This window comes from Corapipo altera, unplaced genomic scaffold, assembly GCF_003945725.1.
Source record: "Corapipo altera isolate COAL_440 unplaced genomic scaffold, ASM394572v1 50, whole genome shotgun sequence".
NCBI lineage: Eukaryota > Metazoa > Chordata > Aves > Passeriformes > Pipridae > Corapipo > Corapipo altera.
Genome location: NW_020884889.1, coordinates 11,244,804 through 11,269,501, shown reverse-complemented (window position 1 = coordinate 11,269,501; position 24,698 = coordinate 11,244,804). Strand labels below are relative to the sequence as shown.

Here is a 24,698-nt window from a genome sequence, read left to right as displayed (position 1 = left end):
GGATGTGCAGGCTTAGAGGCTGGACTATTCTGTCACCTCATCAAGCTATTCTGCAAAAGCAGACCAAAACCTTTTTGAAATGGGGAAGCTGCTCTTTTGCTCCCATATCTGGGTGTATTCTGTAGGGAACAAAAAGGCTCACTTAAACCAGAACTTCTCCAACAGTTGCTCTGTCTGTGTTGTGTTTTGCAAAGAACAAAGAGTACAAATCTCTGCTGGAGAAGATGAGCAACCTGGAGATCACGTACAGTACAGAGACAGAGAAGCTGCGGAATGATGTGGAAAGGCTTCGGATGAGTGAGGAGGAGGCCAAGAACGCCACCAACCGTGTCATCAGCCTTCAGGAGGAGATCGCCAAGCTCCGCAAGGAGCTGCACCAAACTCAGTCAGAGAAGAAGACCATCGAGGAATGGGCAGACAAATACAAACACGACACCGAGCAGGCACGTATGGGGTCTCAGGTGCATGGGGACATTTATAGGGGCCTGGTGTCCACTCAGGTTTTGCCCAGGCTTAATTGCTTCAGTTGTGTGGCTGGTATTTTTACTGTGGTTTTTAAGCAATGTTATACCTGTACAATCCTAAATAGGCTTGATACCTAAATGACTACAACTATGGTAGAAGAATATGCTCAATCTATATGTTGTATGTAATATATGTACCCAGTCTGTTCAGATTTTGATATTGAAAGTATTTGCAAATCCAAATGCTCTGAATTAGAGGTAGTGCATTCATAAAAGAAATCATTTTACCTACCTAGAGAGAGTAATCACATAGGTATCAGAAATCCCATACTCAGTATTCAAAGGTACTGCCATATCCTACCTAATTTAAACAGGCAGCTTATTCAACACACGTATGTGTGCACAGTCTAGTTCAACAGGTTTCAGCTAACCTCTCATCTTTGTTTTAACCACAAACATATCAAACAGGTTGTTTCCTGGCAAGAGTACTTGCTGATAATGGTGCACGGGTTGAATGTTGGAAGAACCAATCCATCATTATGTGATGCTGCAGTGATATATTTCAAGATCAGATAAACATAAGGAAAAATATTAATTGATTAAGCAAAGTGAATGCATAGTAACCAAAATCAGAGACAAATTAGTAATTGGTAAACCTGGGTACTGGTAAAGTGGCACAGCTTTAGGGCAGAGGCAAGATGGTAGGTTGTGATGTTCGCCAATGCAGTAGAATACACAGAACTACCAAATGTGTAACTATTTTGAGAGTATTTCTGTTTTAATGAACCAGTTACATCCTTGGGACTTTACTGAAAAATATATGGCACTGTGGAGTGGTTCAAGGCAATTTTGGCATCTGATCAGAAATGGAGTGCAGAACATACAGGGGAATCTGCAGTGCGACATATTTAAGAAATGTAATTTGGGCCATGAAGATATAACTTAGTTCACCAGTTTCATTCTCTGAAGAAAAGTTTAAGTATTTGAACTGTTAAAGATGTCGTTGCTATTAGAGCTATTGATGAAAGGTGAACTACATTCTGAGTCAAATATTTTACTATCTTTCTCTAGCTGGTATCAGAGCTGAAAGAGCAGAACACATTACTGAAAACAGAAAAGGAGGACCTGAACCGCCGCATCCATGACCAGGCGAGGGAAATAACAGGTTGGCTCTGTTCTCTTCATTCAGACTTTCTGCGTTGGGTTACCATGTTAAGCAACACTGTACTGCATAGATTGGGCTAATTTGCCTTAGTTTGCTTCCGTTTTTGGTCTAGTGGTTTCATATTTGTGTTTTAAGAACTCACATCAGAATTATTTACCATTTGAATTTCCATGAAATCCTGGGAGTTTGGGGTCTTTTTTTGAGGGGTGATCGTTCCAAAGCAATTCACTTTTAAAAAAGGAGGCTCTGATATTTAATACAGTTAATCTACTGCAACTTTTCTGGATGCTGTGCCTGTAGAAGCATCCAGGAAAGCATAAACTCTAGATGTGAAGGCTGTGGTGGAGGGAGCTGTGATGAGAGGGGCCAGTGCACGTGAGGCGTAAAGCACCTCACATTTTGCTTTTACACAGCACAGCAGTGGGCTAGCGCCCCTTCTTCCTACCTCCTGGAATTACTAGAAGGTATTATCAGAATGACTAACTTGACTGAGTGAGCCCTTCTGTGGTTACCACAATAATGCCTTGGCCCTTCATATTTTTGGCTAAGTGTTCGCCTGCAGAAGCACGAACACCATCTTCAAACATCAGGCTGGTGCAGACATGCCTGTACCTCCAGGATAGGTGCACTGCATGGTGGGTAGAGCTGAAATTCTTACTTTGGATTCCTGTTCTCTGTGACAGAGTCGATGGAGAGGAAGCTTGTGGAGGAGACAAAACAGCTGGAGCTGGATCTGAATGACGAGCGGTTACGGTACCAGAACCTGCTGAATGAGTTCAGCCGTTTGGAGGAGCGGTATGATGATCTCAAGGATGAAATGAACTTGATGGTGGTAAGTGGCTCAACATCTGAGAAAACAAAAGCTGTTCACAACCATGTTTAGGCAGAATCTAGTGGGATAGGTTAGTAACTGAATCTGCTGTCAGCTGTGTGGTGGTTACCTGTACCTGAAAAGAGAGTTTGTAATTTTAAATGCTGATCACTTAGATTAGTTCAGCCAAAACAAATACATTCAAAATTTTTTGTTGACTTTAAAAAAAAAAAAAATTTAATTGTCACATCTGCGACAACACTAAATTTCTGCTGTGACTTTGCTAGTGGTATTGCTCATGCTGCTGCCCTTGTTTTGATTTGAAGTTATTCACATGTCCTGCAGTTGTTTGTACCACCTTCATCCAGTGTTAAATTTTAAGTAGTTCTAGGAATTTATGTGTCAGGAAGAAAAAATATTCCTCAATAGAATGTCTAGGAAGTTAGACAATTGCTGCCTGTGCTTCCTGGAAATGGAGCTTTTCTTTCCCAGGAAGTGCTGCATTGTTGCTTGATTCTGCTTTCTGCAGCAGTCCTTGATGGTGTGGTATCTGACCTGTCTCCATAGATTTGATTGTGAACTGCATCTCATAGGTTTTAGGTTTTCCTTATAAATTTTAATAGCTCTGAAATAACACCAAACATTACAAGCTAAATTAGAGGTTGTGAAGAGACAGTTACAGGGAAAAACATACACTGGTATTGATTTGTTTCATTTGCACTTCAGAGCATCCCCAAGCCTGGACACAAAAGAACGGATTCAACTCACAGTAGTAATGAATCTGAATATACTTTTAGCTCTGAGATCACAGAAGCAGAAGACTTACCAGTGAGGATGGAGGTAATGTTAAAAATCCCCACAACTTCTTATTGTTCCATGGTTGAACTCATTCCTATCTCTTTTTTTTCATAAGTGTTTCTGAAAACCATATCCTTATATTGAGATGCTTTAATCACTTTTTCCATTTCTTTTTAGAAAACACTCATTCCCTAGTTAGTTATGATCCTGTGTAAAAAGGCTTTGTCAAAGTATGCTTTGAATTCTTCTTTGCATTACAGTACACACAGATTAGATACTTGGCCATCCAGTTGATTTACATGTGAAACATTTGCTTGTCAGTGTTGGTAAGCACAATCACTTCTTCAGCACAAAGTGGGAATTTAGAAAACCAGTGAGACTTTCCTGAGGAGTCTGCATACTGTATATTCAAGGATTAAAACTGGCAAGCTGTATTTTTATTAGCTACATGGAATGAGTTTCCTGTTAGGGATGAGAAACTCACGTTGGATCAGTTTTCCTCTAATTCATGGGGATTAATAAAACTCCCAGAATGTACTATTCTTTTGCATATGCAGTGATACAAATCCCAGGATACTGAAAAATGTGCAGAAAGATTACTCTCTTGATTCAGCTAATGAATAACATTCATGAATAATTTGTGATGCAACTCCAAGCCATTGCTTAGTATTTCCAAGATAACTCCCCCTTTGGGCCCTTCCCAGAGCAGTGGGACTGCTAACACAGAGCCCTCAGGTTGGTGGTCTGGCTGTCCTTGGCACTTTGCAGACTCAAAGCTTTTTCTGTGCATTCTGGAGAGCTTCTTAAGTGTGAGCAAGAGCACAGCACACTCTGTTTGCCCTCTGCCTAGGATAGGGATCTCCAGAGCTGCTTCTGACAGCCTCTGTCATTGCCGCTTTTGAAAGCCTCCGCAGAAAATTATTTTCTACTCTGGATGCAAATCCCTGACGCATTGATGTTGGCACAGATCCTGTGCGGAGTCTTTCATAACGTGCCTTCCCACTTATATTTTTCACTTTGTGTAATTGTTCCAGAATGATGCTCCCTACCTTCATGGATAACCAGGAAAAGGACAGTGCGACTACACGTGGTTGCATTTCACGTATGAGCCAAACGTCATCTTTGCCTTTGGCTAATAGACTTCCTGAATTGCTGTTCTAGAGCCAGTTTTGGGTTTTAGAATATGAATGAAAAGAATGAACTCAAGAGTGTGAATGAATGCAGCACTGTATTTGTTTAACCCCTTAACATTTCCAACTCCAGTTTGACTCTAGACCAACAATACAGATTAATTATACAAAACCACATTAAAAAATAGGGTCCACCTCCATGCAAACCAGTAAAGCCCGAAAACTCAAAGTGTGTTTTTTTCTGAGCTGTTGGTGTGGTTTATGACTCTTCCCCTCAACAGTAAAAGGAGATGAAGTGGAAATGGCTGTGCTTGCTTGTCTGCTACAGTCATTAATATTAATTTCCTAGTTCCTTTTTTAGGCTTTAAAATTTTATGGTACAGTTCATAGTAAACACTTTGATCTTCTCAGTACATAAAGTACAAAAAGGCTGATGGACAATTTCTAATGCACCTTCAGAGTGCAAATGCTGGTCCTTGCCCAGAAAAACGTGAAGAAGCTAATGGATTAGGCTCAGAATAGGCTGTAGAATTACCATAATAAAAGGAAAAGGGCATGAAGTATATTTTCTGGTACCTATTTTTTGTGTCACATCCCACTAAATTAACCTGTAAATCGCCAGAGAGATTTCTCTGTAGCTGAAGAAGTTACTACAGAAATAATTTTAAACTAAAAAAAAAAAAAAAAAAGTTGTTTCCAGGTGAGTCTAACCACAGACTTTCTTTTTCTCCTTTCCCCCCTCCAAACAAGTAAGACTATAAGGTATGCTTAGTTATAGACCTCCTGTCTGCTAGGTAGTCTCTAGTGCTTTCTTTTGCTAGGCTTTAGGCTTAGAAACATTTTATACTACTAGAACCTTTTTTTAAAATAGCGTGTGATAGCAGATAAAATATTTTAGATAGTCAAGTCTCAGAATAAAGCAATATTTCTGTGTTCCTCTCTTTCCCCTGTCTGTTTCCCACCTTTACTCACTGTTGTGCTTCCTTGTCATGTGGAAGGGGAAAACTTCTTGACTTCCTTCTGTTCTTTCTAAAGCAGGAACCAAGTGAGAAAAAGGCACCGCTGGATATGTCTCTGTTCCTCAAACTGCAGAAACGGGTTACAGAACTGGAGCAAGAAAAGCAATCCCTGCAGGATGAACTGGACAGAAAGGAAGAACAGGCTCTTCGTGCTAAAGCTAAGGTGGACTCCTTCTCACTGATCAAATGCTGACACCAGTGTCCCTTCATGTGAGACAGTAACTGTGTGAATGCTGGCTGGCTTTTACTAAATCTTCATCGTCTGCCAGTACTTGCTTTATTTAATGACAAGTTTTATACTGGTGCTTAGTTCTAGGGACTGGTTATTTAGTTTTCCAAGGTCCTTGAGATCCTCTGATTGAAGTCAACAGCAGCAAAAAGTGCTTGGGACTTCACTTTAAAAAAAAAAAGGCTGTTTTTGTTAAGGAAAAGCAGTATGGAAATCTACTTAAATGTTGGGGAGAATGATTAATTGTGCATTTTAGGCAGAATAAGAAGTGTTTCAACCAGGATGCAGAGCCAAAGCAGTGTTCTTAGACATGTTTAGCAGATTATAATTTAAATTCTCCTCTGATTTAGTCTCCATGAGTTCTTATAAAATTATGAAACCAGTTTTGCCAATTGGTTCTCACTACTTTTATACTAGTGAATTTCTTTAGCATGCTAGGATTCATCCTGCTCTCTTTCATTACCAGTGACAGTAGTGTGATTTGTATGTGATTTTATTTATATTAACCAATTATGTGTCATAAACTCATAATTAAATGAAAAGAGACAAAGGCAGTATTCAAACTAAAGCACTTAGCAGTACCAGAATGAATGTTTTCCAGTTTTATAGGAAAATAATTTCAGCTCCCTTTCCTTTTCCTGCCTCCACTAAATCAAAGAATAGAAAGGATTGAATTTTTAGTTTTCACACTTGTTTTCTTTCATAGGAAGAAGAAAGGCCTCCGATGAGAGGTGCTGAGCTGGAGTATGAGTCGCTCAAGGTAGCTCTAAAACAGAGTTTTCTATTATTTTCTAGTGAAACTCTTGCCACCAATAGTATGTGCCGGCATAGGTAATTACTTCAGCCCTTCTATTTCTGAATATTATCTGGAGAAACTAGAACAAATATTCCCCAGCAGTCATTTCACTGTAGGACTGCTCCTTTTGAGCTGTAGGATGTGTAGCTGGTGCTACAAAATAAAAAGATCCCCTAAACTAGGGGGAGTTCTCTGTTGAAACACTTAGTAACAATTGCAGGTTAATTTGAGCAAAAATATAGCAATAAATGTAGCCCTCTTTTTCAAAAATATTATTTAAATTAATGCATATCTTAGACCACTAAAACTGCAAATATTTTCTAATATCCCTGAGTGATCCAGAATCTTCTTAGTTTGATGACTACTATTTGTTGTGAAATAAAGTTCACAACATAAATAAAGTTAACTTTATTTCTTTTTCTTAAGGGAAGAATAAGAGGGAAAAGGGATTGGTAATTTTTTTCCCATCAAATCTGTCTGATTCATGTGTATGTGTTCTGGTTTTGCACTTCAGACAGGAGGTTAGCCCCTCCCAGGCACTATTGACCATAGTCAAGAGGCAGAGATACAGGAGAGATTGATTGATTTGTTGCAGTTAGTCATCATTTTTTACCATTTTTATCCATAGTTTTGTACCTGTGAGTTATAGTTATGTTGCAACGCTGCTGGGTGACAGAATTGTCCCTATTTCTTGCAGCGTCAAGAACTCGAATCTGAGAATAAAAAGCTGAAGAATGAGTTGAATGAGCTGCAGAAGGCCCTCACAGAGACACGAGCTCCAGAGGTAACTGCCCCTGGTGCCCCTGCATACAGAGTCCTCCTGGACCAGCTGACCTCAGTCAGTGAAGAGCTTGAAGTACGCAAGGAAGAAGTTCTCATCCTGAGGTCTCAGCTTGTTAGCCAGAAAGAGGCCATTCAACCCAAGGTAAATCACAGTCACAGTCAGCTTTATTGTGTAGTGAAGTTACATTGCATCACTGACTGCGTTACTTAATTTAATAGCCGGCCTGAAAGGGCAGAAGAAAATGGTGTGGCTTTGAAAGCCTTTTTAAGTTAATCTGTTGATCCACTATTAGTGCTCAAATTGTGACAGTCTGAATTGGGAGACTGGATTAGTAAACCAGTTTGGGGTTTCTCTACCAGCATTCATGTAAAGGTGTACAAGCTGTCAGGTACCAAAGTCTGGCCAGGATCCCCCAAGACTCCTTTAGCAATGCAGAAATAATTCTCATTTGGAGCAGTATCATTTCTCTACTATGTGTGTGGTTTGAGTGGGAAATTTAAAGGAGTTCTTAGGAGCAATTTCTTCTAAATCTGTATGAGATCAGAGATGCATGCAAATCAATAACATTTCATAAAGATGACCTATGAAGATATGTAAATTCTGTATTGTTGCTTGATAGGTGCTATGTGCTTTTATTGAGAAGTGTAGATTATGCCCACTGAAATGCTATCTTCTAAAAAGCTCCAATTCTGATGAGATAGTTAGGGAAGTAATAGCTTTGAAAATAAGAATCATTCAACCTGAAAATGTATCACGTAACTCAAAGAACTCGTAATTTCCATTGAACTGAGCTATCTAGTGTTTCATAACCACTGCAAGGAATGAACAGATATGTCATCTTTCCTTTGCTACTGCAAAGTTATGTCTATATTTGTCCTAAATAAATTGGAAGTCTGTGATGCATGAAGGTGCATGTATCTTGTTTTGAATGGTTAATTATAAAGAAAAACCTCATTTTTCTGCAATATTTAGAACATTGTAAAGAAATACTTAAATAGTAAATCCTTGAATAACATATTTTTTCTCAGCAATGATGGGATACAAGTGTTGATTTTACAGCAGTTATGGGTATGAGGGAAACATGAAGGTGACCTGTGGGATGGCTTACAGCCAGTTTGCAGATAGCTTCTGCTTGTTAGGTTGAACAGCTGCAGAACAGACAGATTTTATTTTTAATGACTTGTTTTTCTTCTTTCTTGCCTACCGATTTGATTGCCAGGAGGATAAGGTACACATTTTCTTTTACAGTTATAAACCAGAACTCTTAAATGCTAAAAAATCCCTCAACGATAGTTGAGCTGTGATTTCCCTGCCTCTTAAGTAAACTACATGTATTTCAAGTTCTTGCACTTTATTGCTGTTACTGAAAAACTTTTCTCATAATTCTGTGTCCCCCACATCCCTATCTTCATGCAAGGAAACAAGTTACTTCAAAACAAGCAGGTTTAATAATTTTGAACTGTTGTTTTATGGGAACCTGAACATGAAAGGATTGATTTAGGAATTGATCTAGTCAGCTCCATCAATGCTTGCTGAATATGTCTGGGGAGTAAGAACAGCACTGTGATCCAGAATCAGACCTCTGTTAACTTGTAAAATCCATAAATTTCACACAAAGAAAAGTCTATGGTACAAAGAAGTACATTTCTTTGGAGTGTTTGTTATCCTCGACATGCAACAAACATTATGGACTCACATTGTGATCTGCAGATATTGGAGAGGAATTGCTGCATGTTTGATTAGAAAATGTAGTTGAATACATAGTATTTAAGAGGATGACAAACTGAACTGCTCTAAATGAAAGATGTTCAGACTCCTAAAGCTTGATGGATTGGCTGATGAGATATAGCAGTTTTACTGTGTGGTAAATTAATAGTAGAAGAACCACAAAGATCTTGTAATGATGTTGGGAATAACTATTTGAGGAGCTTACATATTTTATTAGTTTTGATATTAGATAGCAGAAATCATACTAGAAATGGAGATCTAGGCTCCGAAATTTATGTCCACAAAGTTGTTATTTTAAATACTTTGCAAAATTTTGCTCAGGAAAATAACATCTGTTTGTTTTGAAAGTCAAAAAGGAAGGTCAGAATTCCATCTCTTATGTTCATTAGAGTCCTGTAGTTCCACTGTAAGTATTCCACAGCGATGACTCAGATCAGACTGGCCGAGGTGACTGTAAACACCTATTAAGTATTTCAGGTTTTACTGAAGAAAAGCAGAAGTGCCATTGTAAATATTAAAAGTGAAACGAAATGGTACTACAATGCTCTCTAGCTTAGGAAATCTCAAACCCTCGTAAATTATTTCCAGCTTTGACAGGGTACTTAAAATATATGAAGTGAGAAATAGACCTTATTTATGAGATTTGAAAGACTCCATGCAAGGCTGTGTTTAAGAAATATTAATAGAATTAAGGTGGCAAAATTGTTCTTCAGTTTCAGTATTAGCAGCTGTTTCTGGTAATTTGACATAAAATGAAAATTCATCATTTCTTCAAATTTATTTTGTTCCTTTTACATGCTGAACAAATGAACAGGGATTAGTGCATGTACCCACTTATTAGACAGACTGATATTTGACTCTGTTGCATGCATTTATTTTGAAAGATACACCAAATGGACATAGAAATTATGGACCAACCTCCTGCTCAGGTACCCACACTGATTTTAATGTGGCTACTCAAGGATTAGTGTTCCACAATGGTAAAGTGAAGAAAACATAGATTCAAAGATCAGTTTTGTTGTTTAAACTTACGCTGGAAATCATCATTCTTTTTCCAGAATACAATGACAGATGCTACACTCCTCTTGGAGGATGTACAAAAGATGAAAGACAAAGGAGAAATCGCACAGGCATATATTGGACTGAAGGAAACAAACAGGTACAAGTTCTCTTTATTTAATCTGTGATCAGTTGGGGTCTGCTGTGACACTGCGTGTATCGTGTTCATTAAGTTCCATCTGTGTATGTCTAGATACTCAGAGAACACTCACAGTTGGGGTTATAATTTGATTTGATTAGTAAAATTGTTGTATGCAATATTTGGAAATAATGGGGAAATGCAAAATCAAGCTTTCTGGATTTCCATCTTCTTAGCCTTTAATTGCTGCATTGCCCAAACCAGGTGCCGTTCCCCAGGGTGGTTTGTTACCCTCTGTACCGCAGTGGTCACAAGAGTCTGTCACAATACATTTATTGTAACAGCACGAAATACTGTAACCAGTTGGGCTGTCACTGAGAACTGAATTTCATCATTAAGAAGAAAAACGCGTAAACAGGAAAAAGTAATTTGCTAAGTTGTTTTAGAGAGTTTTTTGTTTCTCTTTTGTAGTAATTTAGTGTGTAATATCTTTAAATGTCACCTCATCACCATCACATATATCTCTTGTATTTTTTTAAACACGTTTCTTGAAAGGCAATCTCCCCAGGACTATCATATGCTGAATGAGGACGGAGAACTTTGGCTGGCTTATGAAGGGTTAAAACAAGCCAACAGGTTACCAGACTTCTCAGAATGGTTTTTTTTTCTTTATTTTCATCTTCTTTTCTAGCTAACTGTGCCCCTTGCTATGGGTTTGCTTTAGCTACAGTACTTCTATTGCTTTAATGGTTAGAAAAAATGCAACACAAACTATACAAATTAAAAGAGTTTCCTCAAACCTAGTCCCTAAACCTTTTTACTTGTCAGGTTTTAGCATTTAAAAATTAAAGATGGTGGAACAACCAATACATAATTCATAAGAATACTTGCACAAAAATAGACTGTAAAATACCAGAAGCTCCACAACTGAAAATATTTGTAGCCATGTATTATTTGTCTGCCTTTACGCCAGGTTTCAAAACTGATGTTCCTTACAGATTTTCAGCCTAAAGAAGTACCGTCATTTTAGTAATTATAAAACTATTGTTTAAGTAGCTTCAGTGTTCTCTTAACTTCCAAACAGAAATGGATCTTAGTCTCCTTGTTGTGACTCAAGTTCAGTAAATTAAACATTCTTCTCCCATGTCTCTCTGTGCCACATCCAAACTATAAGTCACGAAATAACCAAGAAACAGAGGTAATCTTTAGTCCCTCAAGGTGCTGCCCAGGCTCAGTGCAGTCACTGAGATCTGCACACTGGAATGGGTGAGAGTCGCCTTGTCAGGAAACTCAGCTCTGGCTCCCTGTGCACATCTGTGCCCCGTATCCATACCCTTGTCCCAGACTTCAAAAATGGTTCCTTGTCCTGCATTGACAACTAATTCAATAGTTCAGCACTGCCAATGTTCTTCAATGTATGTGTTTGGTAGCAGTAACTACAGAAGGTGGTATTTTGCAATGAGTGCTACTAACTAGTCTTTCCTTTTCTTGTGCTAACAAATTCTACACCTAACACTGTTGTGTAAGCCTGTGAAGATCTAACTTGCAGCAAGTGTTCTGCAGAGCAGGATGGGAATTTGTTTGCTCTGTGCCTCTTGCTTCTTGTCCTAGCACTGTAGGGACAAGAAGCTTTATATTAAATGGCACAGCTGTGCAGGTAAATGACTGTTTGCCCTTGTGTGCCTGATCAGTCTGGTTACTAATGAATGTTCTTGCCTTATGCATATTTAAACCCTGAAAGATTGTCTAATTGAACACTGGTAGTCACTAGTATTGTCATTTCCTGTGTGTGTATGTATGAAATGATGATTCAGAGCACTTGGACAGTGCTTGGAAGCAGGAGTAGATCCCCCCAGCGCTGCTCAGGAGGAGGCTGGTACACATTATCCCTGTTTCACATGAGAATATTATGAGATGTGATGTGCCCAAGGGGAAAGAGCAAGTCAGTGGTGAGGATACACCAAGCTCCCAGATTCCAGTCCTGAGTTTGGTTCTGTTGTTGACCTTTTGTGCACTAAGGACAACCCTTTGCAAAATGTCGGCTCTAATGTAAAAATAAAGATTGTTTATGTACATTTGCAATTAAATGGTTTCTGACTGAAAAAGTTAACTCTAAAAATGTTGTCCTTTGTTAATAATGCAGGGTGCTAGCTTAAGCGAACACAGTGTCATCTTCATCTTAGATTGTTTGATTTGTTTAGAGGTAAAACCTCTTTAGAGCCCCTTTAAAAGCAGCGACACTGTGAAGAGTTAGCTTTACATTTATTGCCACAGTGGCACCATACCCAGTGTGTGTTCAATCAAGGGAAATGCAAAGCAGTGCCACAATTAGCTTCTCTCCACTTTTTGATCATGCAAACTTAATTTAATTAGAAGGCATAGTGAAGGGTTTAAAGAGTACTCTGCCTTTTTCATTTTCCTTTGCAAGCCATGGCTAATTGTTCCTGAGCAGCAGCTAAAGCTTTACACTCCCTCTGAGAATTGGGGATGCAACTTTTTAAGTGTGTTCACACAAACTGTTGCTCAACCTCCTTAGGCTGCTGGAGTCTCAGCTTCAGTCGCAGAAGAAGAGCCACGAGAATGAACTGGAATCGCTGCGAGGTGAGATCCAAAGTCTGAAGGAGGAAAACAATCGCCAGCAGCAGCTCCTGGCCCAGAACCTGCAGCTGCCTCCAGAGGCCCGGATTGAAGCCAGTCTGCAGCATGAGATTACCCGGCTGACTAATGAGAACTTGGTAAGACAAGAGCTGCTGCAGGAGCAGGCCAGGGGACTTACTGACCTGCCACACCTGTAGGTTCTTATCACTTTTCAGATGGCAACTTCCTGTAAAAAAATTGCATGAGGGTTAGTGGGTTTTTTGTGTGTAAGCTAATGAGAGAGAGAGAGACTTGTGATTGCTCAGGACATAATAATGTTTCAGGGAATTTGTTTGAAGTTCGGAGCATGGAGAAAGCTTGTGGATCCCAGCTTTCAACCAGTGAGTTTAATCATGGCTAAATGGTTGGTATCTAGCAAAGTCATAAAAGCTATTAGTGCCAAGGAGTAACATTTGGTCTGAAATATGTTAGTTTTTTATTTTGTTGGAAAATGCTGAGGTAATTCTTTGACTAAGATCACTTTACTTCTCATTTCTCTCCTCCCTGCCTGAAGCTACACAGATAATCCACTGTGTTATGAGCTCCAGCTATTCAGTATATTTTGAAAAAAGAAATAACTAGAGAAAAAGAAACTTGGTTAGAAGTCACTTAGCTAATATTGGTATTCCTTGTTTACTGTACAACATTTTTGTACGAAGGAAGAAAGGATTGGGTGAAACTCCTTGCCTTTCCCCATGTTCATCATGCTTGGGCTACTTAATTTCTGGGGAAATTTTCCAAAGAGGCCTGTGTTAGAATATGATTGGCTTGATATTGGTAAAGGGAAACATGCTGTTCACATGCTGTGAGTGTCATTGCTTCCTCTAAACAAGCCAAGGCAAAGTGTTTCCTGCTTACATACATTACAGAAGTTATCATTGTCAGTCTCTTGTCTTATTGCCGAAGATTTTGAGGAAAGCATCAGATCATTCAGCTAATTGATACTGGAAAACTGATTGAAAGTAAATTATAAGTTTGCCTCAGCAGCAGCAATCTCCCACTGGCAAAGGTAAATGGTGAATGTTTCTGTCTCCGACAGCTCAATCCTGCTGCTGAGTCATGTTACACTTTTTAGCCTTTTTTTCCCCAGAGACCTACTCATCACACTCTGTGTTCCCAAGACAAGACACAGTCATGTAATTATATCCCACAGGAGTTCTCTTTGTTTTCAAATACATCAAATGTAATTTTACTTGTTAAATATAGACTCAATTCCTTAGTGTTTCACTTCTGATGTTTGGGCATTGCAAGTCCACTCCAAGTTGGGTGTATGTTTCTGTCCCAGTCCTAGCCCTGGAGTGGAAATAATTTACAGGCTTTCCAGATGTCATAGTAGAATTGTGGTGTTCACTGCAATCCCATCTTGATTAGCATAAGAAAATATCCTGTCCTGATTCTCACAAAGGTTATATTCCAGGCTTTCACAGTGCTAGTACAACCCATTTTTAAAAGATCTGACTGTTCTGCAACTCATCTGTATCAACTTCTCTCTGGGAGATGCTGACATGGACACCACAACTAAGGCCCTAGACTACCTAAAAATAAGAGATTACTTGATCTTTTTTTATTCTGATTTAATCTATACAGTGCTTACTGAAGTTTCAGTGTCTCAAAGGGAGGGGGTAAAACAATCCTGTACCTGTTTTTACAGTTTTATGAGGAGTTGTATGCAGATGATCCCAAGAAGTATCAGTTGTACCGGATTTCACTTTACAAGCGGATGATTGTATGTAGATCACGTGAACCCTCTTTCTCTGTTGTCTCAGTCGCTGTTTCTGAAGCACTAATTGAAAAGCAGGCTGCCTCCTTTTCTCCCTTTCAGAGGAAATCCCCCTGCAGAGAGCTTCACAATGCCAATTACTTCCCTCACTGCTTTTTTTGTTAGTCTTAGTGTCCTTTGTGTAATCTGCGTCTCTTTTTGATGCACAGTTTTGTTACTAATACAAATCTTGCACTCTGAGCAAAGCCCTTTCTTTTTGAATTCTGCTTAATACTGCCCTGAAAAAGAGGTGCATGATGCAAAAGATGCTCAATTTTCAAAACTACTCTTTGGTTCAAAACTACTCTTTGGTTTAAAACTTTGATGCATTTAAATTCAGTTCAGCAAAGGACTGATCATACAGGTCCTCACCAAGGTGAATAATACCAGCAATATAGTCATAGCCTGAGTTTGTTCTTATTTTAGTGTTTTTCAAAAATGCAAATTATGGACATTGATGACATTGGAAATAATATTTCCATAATAATTAAAGACAGCACCATATGTAAGCTTGAAAGAATATAATGTATGAGTTTACAGATCTTAATGAAATGTGAGATCTGTTCAATCTGTTTAGAGGAACCATAGAAAGCACTTTATTCTTCTGACATACTGGTGGTTCTGAAATCATATCCCTTCACTGATACATTTGAAACAGTCTGTTGAACTTACATGTATTTTTTTTTTATTAATTTCAAGAAAAATTGTTGTATCTGACAATAAGTATATTGTGTTAGCAGGATTTCTGTTGTAGAATTGAATACTGCTTTGGATGTGAAGCATGGTTCATGTCAACAGGCCTAATATCTTACTATTCAAGTATATTATATTAGGTTGTAAACTCTTTAGTACATGATCAAGAACAGTTTGTGCCTAATTCTAAATTGTTGCCCATGCTGCACTAATTTTTTTCAATACTTCAGGGGAGATGTAGTTTCCCAGATGATGTTTTTGATGCAAGGAGTTCATGATCCCTTACATTCTTACCAGTGCCATGAAGAATCATCATGCTTATGAGATTTTTCTTTTAAGCTGCTTTCCAACACTTAACCTGAAATGGCTTTCAGGTTTTTTGAGCTTGAGGTTTTGCTTCCTTTAGAAAGACTCTCCGTTTTTTAATTACAGGATTATTTTATGAATGTACTACGATAAATATGTCAGAGGATTATTCAAACACAGATTTCTGAGGAGTGCTCCCTTGAATGAAAAATACAGGTTTATTGCAAGAGTAGGACTTTTAGGTGCTAGATGTTGTTCAGGTACAGAATAAAAAGCTGTAAGACACCAGTTTCAGTGTCAGGAAATGTGATCACAGCAGGAGAAGTGGCAGAGCATCACAAGAAATGACACATGTTTGGGTGTTTGGTTTTGGTAAGTTTGAGTGCAAGTTATGGTCTTTCTGCAGATCTCTCTCTTATTGTCTCATAACATGGATAGGCCTGAATAAGGAGTCAGTCCTTAAGGCATGAATAAATGATGCAGAAACGATGCAGGATAGCTGTTAAATAATAAAGAAAATTATTTCCATGGGGTATTTGGAAGAGCAGGGAGGAAGCATTAGGAAGATATGTTTGCAGCAAAATGTCTTCTACTGTAAGAACTGACCTAGTTCTGAGTATCTGCAGAATCTGCCTGCCTAAGAGCTTTGCCTTTATCTTACTGCACATAACAATAATATTTGCAGTATTTGGCTTGTGTTATAGGCAGTGTACCAGCTTGCAACCCTCGGCCAGAGGATGACACTTCTGTCAGCTTTCCTCACTACCTCGTGATTCTAACAGCACTGATTTTGTCTCTGTCACACATGATGGGATTTTGCTCATATCGTAATCTTTCTCTCATTTTAATTTACAGGATTTAATGGAGCAGCTGGAAAAGCAGGACAAAACTGTTCGCAAGTTAAAGAAACAGTTGAAAGTATTTGCTAAGAAGATCGGGGAACTTGAAGGTACTTTTATATTTTGAGAGAAAGAGAAAGATTTTGGTTTACTTTCTGTGATCTGATTGTCATCATATTCATCTGTTTTAGCAGTTATGAGGGCTTGAGGTCTTCAATAGAATTAGCCCCTGTTGATTGCAGAAACAGGAGGTACACTCAGAGCTCTATGTGTTCCTTTATGAACCTTTAAAAGATCTGTCTTACTATGGAGCAATGAGAAAAGGAGATTGATAGTTCTCTGAAGGCAAACAAATATTTAAACATAAAGGAATGTCAAAGACAGTATCTGGTTTTGTCAAGACAAAAGCAATACTGAATATGAACTAGGCAGAAAAGAATTACCCAGTTTTCCTTTGAATGTGAGGTTTAGTTACTGGAACTAAGTTTGTTTTTTAAAAAGCCTTCCAATATTGTTTGTTTAGTGCTGTGGACAAGACCATAGTAATATTGATGCATAATACAGAGTGGGAAAATGTTTCTAAAGACACAGTGTTATGTGAGTTTATTGCCTAATTAACTTAGAAAGATGTAGTAGATCTGGCTGGGATGGAGTTAGCTTTCCTCATAGCAGCCTGTATGATGCTGTGTTTTGGATTTGAGGCTACAAAAGTGTTGGGAACACACCAGTGTTTTGACAACTACCGAACAGAGCTGGCACAGTGTCAAGGTTTTCTCTTTTTTCCTGCTCTGCCCCCTCAGAAAGCTGGGGGTGGGAGGGCATATGGACACACAGCTGACCCAGACTGGCCAAAGGAATATTCCGTATTCTGTACCTCCTAATGTCAGGAATCAGAAGAGGGGGTTTTTGCATACAAGGTAGCTGTTGTTTGAGACTGGCTGGGCATCTGTCCCCTTGGGATGAAGGGTTGTCATGAGTAATTGCCTTTGCTTTGCTTCCCGTCCCCCCCCTCCCCTTTCCTTCACTTGTTAAGCCACCTTCATTTCAACCCACAGGTTTTCTCACTCTTGCTGTTAATATTCTCTCCCCTGTCCTGCTGGAGCCAGGACATTCCTTAGAAATGTCACAGTAATGTCTCGTGTATGCATTGGCTTCACTGGAAAATATGATACAGTTTCTTTTCATTCTCTCTCTGAAGTGGGTCAGATGGAGAACATATCACCTGGACAAATCATTGATGAGCCTATTCGTCCAGTTAACATTCCACGGAAAGAAAAGGACTTCCAAGGGATGTTAGAATATAAGAGGGAGGATGAACAAAAACTTGTCAAGAATCTTATTTTAGGTAAGCATCTTTCTCACTTGTGGCCTTCTCTGCTCCCATACACTCTGAAAAATGAATGATAAGAACACAGAATTTGCATTAGGAAATTAATAGCTTATTTTGGTTTTGACAGCGTTCAGTTTATCTGAAATTCCTAAATGTGTATTGTAATCTAGTTTTCCTTCCTGATGAGTATAATACATATTAAAGTGTCTGCATATTTTTAGCGGGCAGTTATGTTTTCTTATTCTGTTCTCACATTTTACCAAGAAAGTGGCTCTTCCTAGTTTTGCTGTGTTTTCACAGGCCATATATGTATGTGTATGTGCTATTAACTGGGGAGGTTGCAATTACCTCATAACTTAACAAAACAATGTGTGTTTGTTTTTCCCAAGAGCTGAAACCACGTGGGGTAGCTGTCAACCTGATTCCAGGACTACCAGCATATATTTTGTTCATGTGTGTTCGCCATGCAGATTACCTTAATGATGACCAAAAAGTGCGGTCATTGTTGACTTCCACTATCAATGGCATCAAAAAAGTGTTGAAGGTTAGTTAGTCTGCTTGGTTTAGAAAAAACTTTAATTTAAAATTTGCTTTTGGTTTTAGGTAAGAGGAATGAGGAAAAGGCTTTCAGTTAATTGGCTCTGGATTTCTGATCAATGAACTCCCACCGAAGTCACAAAAGAATTGTCTTAAAAGGCAACAAATTACATTGCTGGAATTTTATCCATGTAGTACCAGAGGTGCTTTGAATTAGTGGGAAAACAATTACCTTCCTTTTGTTTTGAATAGTCTCCATCCTCTGAAGCTATGCTTCTGATGTTTTGGATGTAGTCAAAGTTTGCAGAATGAGTCTTTGTTAATTTTCTCCAGAGCGCTTGATTAAATGGTTTCGTTTGCAGTTTTGGTTAACAGATTCCCTCATTTGCTTCACCTGCAGATTACAGTGATGTTAATATGTTACTGCCTAAAGTCTTTGCAATGAGTTGGCTAGGAGAGTTCAGGCCAGGTGTATCCTGAAGGCATTATTAAGATATAAATATGCTTTGTGCTTATATAGTTTTCTGGTTTTTAAATGAGACAGATGTGTTTAAAAGCCAAGCCTTTAATCAAACTACATGTTCTGAAAAAATATTTCATAAACAATCCTGCAGGAGTTTAGGTATTCATAGGAATTTCTGAACATATTTAAGTGAATGGAGTGTATGCTATGGAGCTCTAGAACTACTCAGCATATTACTCAGCATATACTAGATTCTGTGTTCCTTGGTGAGAAGGGTTTGTTGTTTTGTTTTCCACATCAGGCTGCCAAAATGGTTATGATGTAAGTGACATTCATCAAAACTGAATTGTTCCCTGTTCCTCCTGCTGCCCCTGCATCATTCCCATCCTCCCTGTTGGGGTCTTAACAGGAGTCATTGTGCCACAGAATGGGTGTTTTCAGGAATACAGTCATATTGCCATGTGATTTCTTCACAGAACATTTAGGATGGGTCTGTAAAACCAGAAATATCATATCTGTGGAGGAAATCATATCCTGAAAGTTCTTGAAAAATACCACAGAAAACAGGGAGGGTGTTTAATGGTACTTTGCCAAAAACCTTGTTTTTCTAATACACTACTGAAATACAGTTTTGCAAAACAACAGAATGAGTAGCTACAAGAAAATATATTTTAAGTGTTTAACTGTTTATCTAGCATTTCTTTATTCCTCCTGCCAATCTTTGTTGAACTGTGTTTGTTTTTATCTTCAGAAAAGAGGAGATGACTTTGAAACAGTGTCCTTCTGGCTATCGAACACCTGCCGATTTTTGCACTGTTTGAAGCAGTATAGTGGAGAAGAGGTAAGCACTGCTCCTACTCTGGTGTGTCTTGCTCTCCAATACTTCTGTCAGCACTGCTCTTTAACAAATCCCTGTAATATCTCAAAATCTAGTCAAAGTCTTAAAATAGCTACACCTTTTTGGAATGACGACATCAGTGGAAAGCAGAGGAAGATAAGATTTGAACCAGCTTCCCTTTATTGCAGGCTGGGGGCTCAGAGGCTAAATGACATTGTGCTCACAAAAGTGCCAACTCAGATTAAGTAGAGGAATCTGGCTGCTACCATTATGTTGTTTAGTAATGATTCACTGCACTCCCTGTGAAAAGGGCTGTATTAAGCCCTTTAACCATGGTATGGCAGACCAGTCTACATTTGGAGGCTGTGGAGTGCCTAATTCCTTTTTCAAACTTAACTGGGCTTTTGGCCATAACTGGCCAGGTGAGAATGCCCATGCTGGAGTGAGACAGAAGGGTCTTACCCACCAGAAAGCTGGCAAGAGTTTGTTCCTGTGTCAGATACCTGAAGTTTCAAGTTAAGGAAGCAGATGCTATGGACATCATAGTTAAAAAGCAAATCCCAGCATTAGTCTCAATCAGAAGAATTTCCAAATTAAAATTTGGGGCTGTGACTGTTACTTTAAAGGTATTACTTGTAGTTACATGAAAAAAAATGAAAATACAGGGTTTGTGTAATATTTTTGTACTGCATTGAATCATTAATTTCTGTTATTTTATGAATTCAGGGGTTTATGAAGCATAATACACCTCGTCAAAATGAGCACTGCCTCACTAATTTTGATTTAGCTGAATACAGACAAGTACTGAGTGACTTGGCTATTCAGATTTACCAACAACTTGTCCGAGTGTTGGAAAATATTCTGCAACCGATGATTGGTAAGGCAAAGCTGAATTCCTTAAACTTCACAACATAGTACTAAAATGAAAATTGTGATGGTGGTAATGTACTGTATCTTGTATTTCTTCCTAACCAGTAGAATTTCTTTAATAGTTCTTGTGGTATTGTGTTCATAAATGACAAAGACAGGTTGGGTTAGAGGAAAAACTAAAACTGTGATTGGTTCTTCTGGCAGTGACAGAATAAATACCTTATACATACTTGTCATAAATCATACATTTGCAGGAAAAAGCTGTCAGGCCAATCTGATATTTATTGCTCTGTCTGTTGGGAAATATACGATGGAAAAATTAGACAATTTACTTGAGAACTTGTAATTGAAATTAATATGGAAAAAATATTTAGTTGTTATTATGGGCAGCAATGAGGAATGAAATAGCTAGCAGTGGTGAAGCTCACATTCAGAGATCTTTTTTCATTAAAAGTACTTTCCATTTTCCGTTCAGACACTACTCTCACAGAAATTTTTATTATGGCTTCCAATCACAACATTTAGAAGAATGGAACAGCTCTTGGTTTTGCTGACTCTGCTTCTCATATGATCCTGGGAGGAAGAAAGTATTTTGCTGAGCTAGAGTTAGACATTTCTTTCAAACACACATGCTGGATTCTTTGTAAAAACCCTGTAAATTTAGATTTTGCAGAACACAGTGGGGGACACAATTTGTGGAAATCATGGTAAACCGTGGCTAGCAAAAAGCCCAGCCTGCTCTTTCTGTTTTGCTCTCTTCCACAATACACTTGAGTATCAGCAGTTTTCAGTCATTATAATAATGTTGCCACTCAAATGCAGTTTCAGGGATGCTGGAGCATGAGACCATCCAAGGTGTCTCAGGGGTGAAACCAACAGGACTGCGGAAGAGAACATCCAGCATTGCTGATGAAGGAACCTACACTTTGGACTCCATCATTCGGCAGCTGAACTCGTTCCATTCAGTGATGTGCCAGCATGGAATGGATCCAGAGCTGATCAAACAGGTTGTCAAGCAGATGTTCTACATCATTGGGGCCGTAACACTTAATAACCTTCTCCTGCGCAAGGACATGTGCTCGTGGAGCAAAGGAATGCAGATAAGGTGGGAGAGCTCGTTATACTTTTCTTGTGTGCACTGCTGGAAATTGTAGTGAACTCTTGACATTGTTGAACATCATTTTGATGGAACCGCAGATACATCAGGAATATTTATTTTTCCACACACAAACAGTTTCAGATGCTGCTAAACTGATTTCGTGAGGTTCGTTTACAAAGAGCTTGGTTGCCTTAGGCCACAACTTACCTGACTTCCAAGTAAATATGGTAGAAGGAAACCAAAAATATTTCATCCTCAAGGGGGAATCAGAACTGTAGGTGAAAGGTTGGTAATTGCTTTCTCAGTTTTTAGAGAAGAATAGCAGCCATATTTTTTTGTATACTGGTGGTGCAATGGATACCTGTTCATCCACACTAGCGTGCTGCATTCTAAGATAAAGCCATCTTAACCATTTTGGCATCAGTTGTCCAATGGATTCTACTGGCATATGTCAGGAAATTTGTCCAGGGCATTTCAGTCCCTCAGGTGACTTCACAAAGCCTCACTGTACTTTAACATGAACAAAATCTCATTTGCCTTTCTTCTTGTCACATTCCTACAATTAATAGGAACAGAAACAAATGAGAAAAGCTAGTTACTGAAAGTCTGACCATAGTTCCTAACTGTTGTGAAAATCAAAATTTCCTGCCTTAATCACATAAAAACAGTACAAAGACAAAATTAAAGGAAATTAGAAGTGTGAAGGAAAAGCACGTAAGAACAGAGAAGAAACACTGGGAAAGAGAAATTGCATATGCTTTCCATTTAGCAATAATCAAGGGTTAATGTCTTGATACTCTTTCCTCTTTGTACAGATACAATGTGAGTCAACTGGAAGAATGGCTACGTGATAAAAATTTGATGAATAGTGGGGCTAAAGAAACACTGGAACCCCTCATCCAGGCTGCACAGTTGTTGCAAGTAAAAAAGAAAACGGATGAAGATGCAGAAGCCATTTGTTCAATGTGCAATGCACTGACTACTGCCCAGGTAAGGAAACTCTCCTTGTCTGTCCTGCTGTCACTCTTGAGCAACTCTGCTCTGTTGGTGTTGCTGTTGCCTGCCAACACTGCTGTCACACATGAATTGGAGGTTTCTTACTTCATTTTGCATTAGTACAACTGAAACAGATTACATTGGAGGGATTAAAAAGGGACCAGACTCTTTTGACATCTGGTGTTCAAGATAAGTTTAGAACAAATGAGAAGAATCTCAATAGAGTGTTCAGGGTGTAGTACTGTACATAATCTTTGTTTGTGAAAATCCTCTGAGAAAACTCTTCATTCAAAGACATCTCTGTAGTCCAGACAGCTCTGCCTGGGATACTAGGAAATGATCTTTCTGCCATTAGAGTTAGTGCCCAGTCAAGTTAATGGACAATTCAAACACAGCTGTTATCTCCAAGTCTGCAAACAGAAGTGTTAAGTTACTGTACCCATTAGCCTCAGAAGGCTGAACCCGGTGTATCTCTGTAAACAGACTTCTGTTTATGAAAGCATAGATTTGGTACAAATAAGTTGCACTTTTTTTTTAAACCATGCTACATTTGCATACAGCTTGTACAGGAATAAAGGGATCCAAGCATCTTTGATGCTTACTGAACAATTCTCACCAAGAAAAGGAAGAAATTTCTCTATTTTTTTCATAATGGTGTCAGCACGAGCAGTTGCATTGATACAGCTGTTTTGATTTAGTAATTCGCATTACTGGAAAATCTCCTAATTTTCTACTGAATAAGAAGTTAGAATTCCAAGTACTTGAAGTGTTTTAACTTTTTAACAAAATGTTCAGAGTGTTTCGGTTTTTAAAAAAGAGAATGGTAAAAAAACAAAGAGAATTTTTAATAGGTTTTACACATTTAGCCCATATTATTATTTAAAGTCTTCGTGATGCAGTTCTTGCCTTTGGTGGTTTTAGCCCTATTTTTAGAGAAATAGCTCACTCTTGAAGAACAGTGAAGTTGTAAGACTACAGAAGGTCATAATTACAGTGTCAAAATTAGGGTGAGAAATACGTAATGTTTCTGGGGAGAGGGGTGGGCTAGGAACACAATCAGTTAATTCTCATGTGATTTTTCCATCCTTTGATATTTTCCTCACATTTGTAGAAATTTAGAGTTTTTACCTCAGAAGAACACATGTTCTGAAGGAGGCAGTTGTATAACATAGCATTGAGCAGGTGATGGAATTCTGTATGAATCAATAAAGCAAAAATTAACAGATACTTGTAAATAATTTTATTTTTAAATAGCTAATTTTAAAATTATATTATTCATAACCATGGATGCATCTGTTGAGTGAGCAGTAAAATGAACCTAATAGTGATTGTTCTTCTTCACAGATTGTAAAAGTTCTGAATTTGTATACTCCAGTTAATGAGTTTGAAGAGAGAGTCTTGGTATCATTTATACGTACAATACAGGTATGTCTCTATCTTTTCATCAAAAATCATTTGACTATGTCTGTGAAAACCTCTGATGAGCCACAATAGCTTGCATCCTGAAATACATTCGGGATTATGAATTAAACTATGCTTTTTAGCTGTTGCTTTTTAACTATGTTGTAAAGGTGATGTCAGCCTTAAAATTTTAAGCAGTCACAGGTTACTGCCTCCAGACTTGTATGAAAATGTTAGTTTCTCTGTCATGTGTATGAGGGTTTTGGAAGGTGAGAGGTTTTTGTGCTTATACACCTTTGTGTATGTAAATACACATGTATGCCAACTTTTCAAGTGGTAACATTTATATATGCAAATTTACTTTAGTCAGACCTGTACCTTCAAGAGAAGTTCCAACTGCTTTGAAAACTGAGGCCTGTGTTCATACCAGAGATCTTAATGTACCCCTTCTGGTTTTATATATATTGATGAAAATGAAAAGTTTTGAAAACTCCAAAGAAAAGCATGCAGTAGAGCAAAATAAAGGAAACAAATATGATCTTTCTGGTCTGTTAGAAGTAGAATTACATTTCCAGCAGGATAAGGGAAATTGGGAAGGTAGAACTGAGATAAACTTTAATTCCTGAATTAAAGTTACTTAATGAATAGATCACTTACTGAATAGACACCGTTACCAGATACTGGGCAAAATCTTCCTTTTGCAGGGAATCTGAACACTTTCAGATTGCACTGTAAGGGGAAGATATGCAGAACTGAAGCCAATGAAAGTAACTACAGTTTAATGTCACAATTCTTGCAAATGTGTTGGCTCAAGTTACTGTGGAGTGTGTGTTTGTACACACACGTGTATCTGAGCACAGATGAAATG

The 24,698-nt window shown here is 38.4% G+C and overlaps 1 protein-coding gene across 17 annotated transcripts in view; it reads left to right on the top strand.

Annotated features, from left to right (window-relative positions):
* The window catches only part of MYO5A (myosin VA), a 97,893-nt gene that overhangs the window by 69,770 nt on the left and 3,425 nt on the right, over positions 1-24,698 (top strand). For 2 of the 17 annotated variants that reach the window (XM_027644267.1, XM_027644264.1), the window contains 20 exons: positions 195-443; positions 1,536-1,629; positions 2,313-2,461; positions 3,167-3,280; positions 5,404-5,550; positions 6,323-6,376; positions 7,110-7,337; positions 8,416-8,424; positions 9,983-10,083; positions 10,618-10,698; positions 12,599-12,797; positions 14,351-14,425; positions 16,313-16,406; positions 17,495-17,641; positions 18,016-18,170; positions 19,378-19,467; positions 20,191-20,341; positions 21,157-21,439; positions 22,249-22,423; positions 23,774-23,854. In XM_027644267.1, the coding sequence (XP_027500068.1) occupies positions 195-443; positions 1,536-1,629; positions 2,313-2,461; positions 3,167-3,280; positions 5,404-5,550; positions 6,323-6,376; positions 7,110-7,337; positions 8,416-8,424; positions 9,983-10,083; positions 10,618-10,698; positions 12,599-12,797; positions 14,351-14,425; positions 16,313-16,406; positions 17,495-17,641; positions 18,016-18,170; positions 19,378-19,467; positions 20,191-20,341; positions 21,157-21,439; positions 22,249-22,423; positions 23,774-23,854 (2,676 nt within the window). The remainder of the gene's footprint in view (positions 1-194; positions 444-1,535; positions 1,630-2,312; positions 2,462-3,166; positions 3,281-5,403; positions 5,551-6,322; positions 6,377-7,109; positions 7,338-8,415; positions 8,425-9,982; positions 10,084-10,617; positions 10,699-12,598; positions 12,798-14,350; positions 14,426-16,312; positions 16,407-17,494; positions 17,642-18,015; positions 18,171-19,377; positions 19,468-20,190; positions 20,342-21,156; positions 21,440-22,248; positions 22,424-23,773; positions 23,855-24,698) is intronic. The other 15 variants (XM_027644281.1, XM_027644269.1, XM_027644274.1 and 12 more) reach the window with 11 other exon arrangements.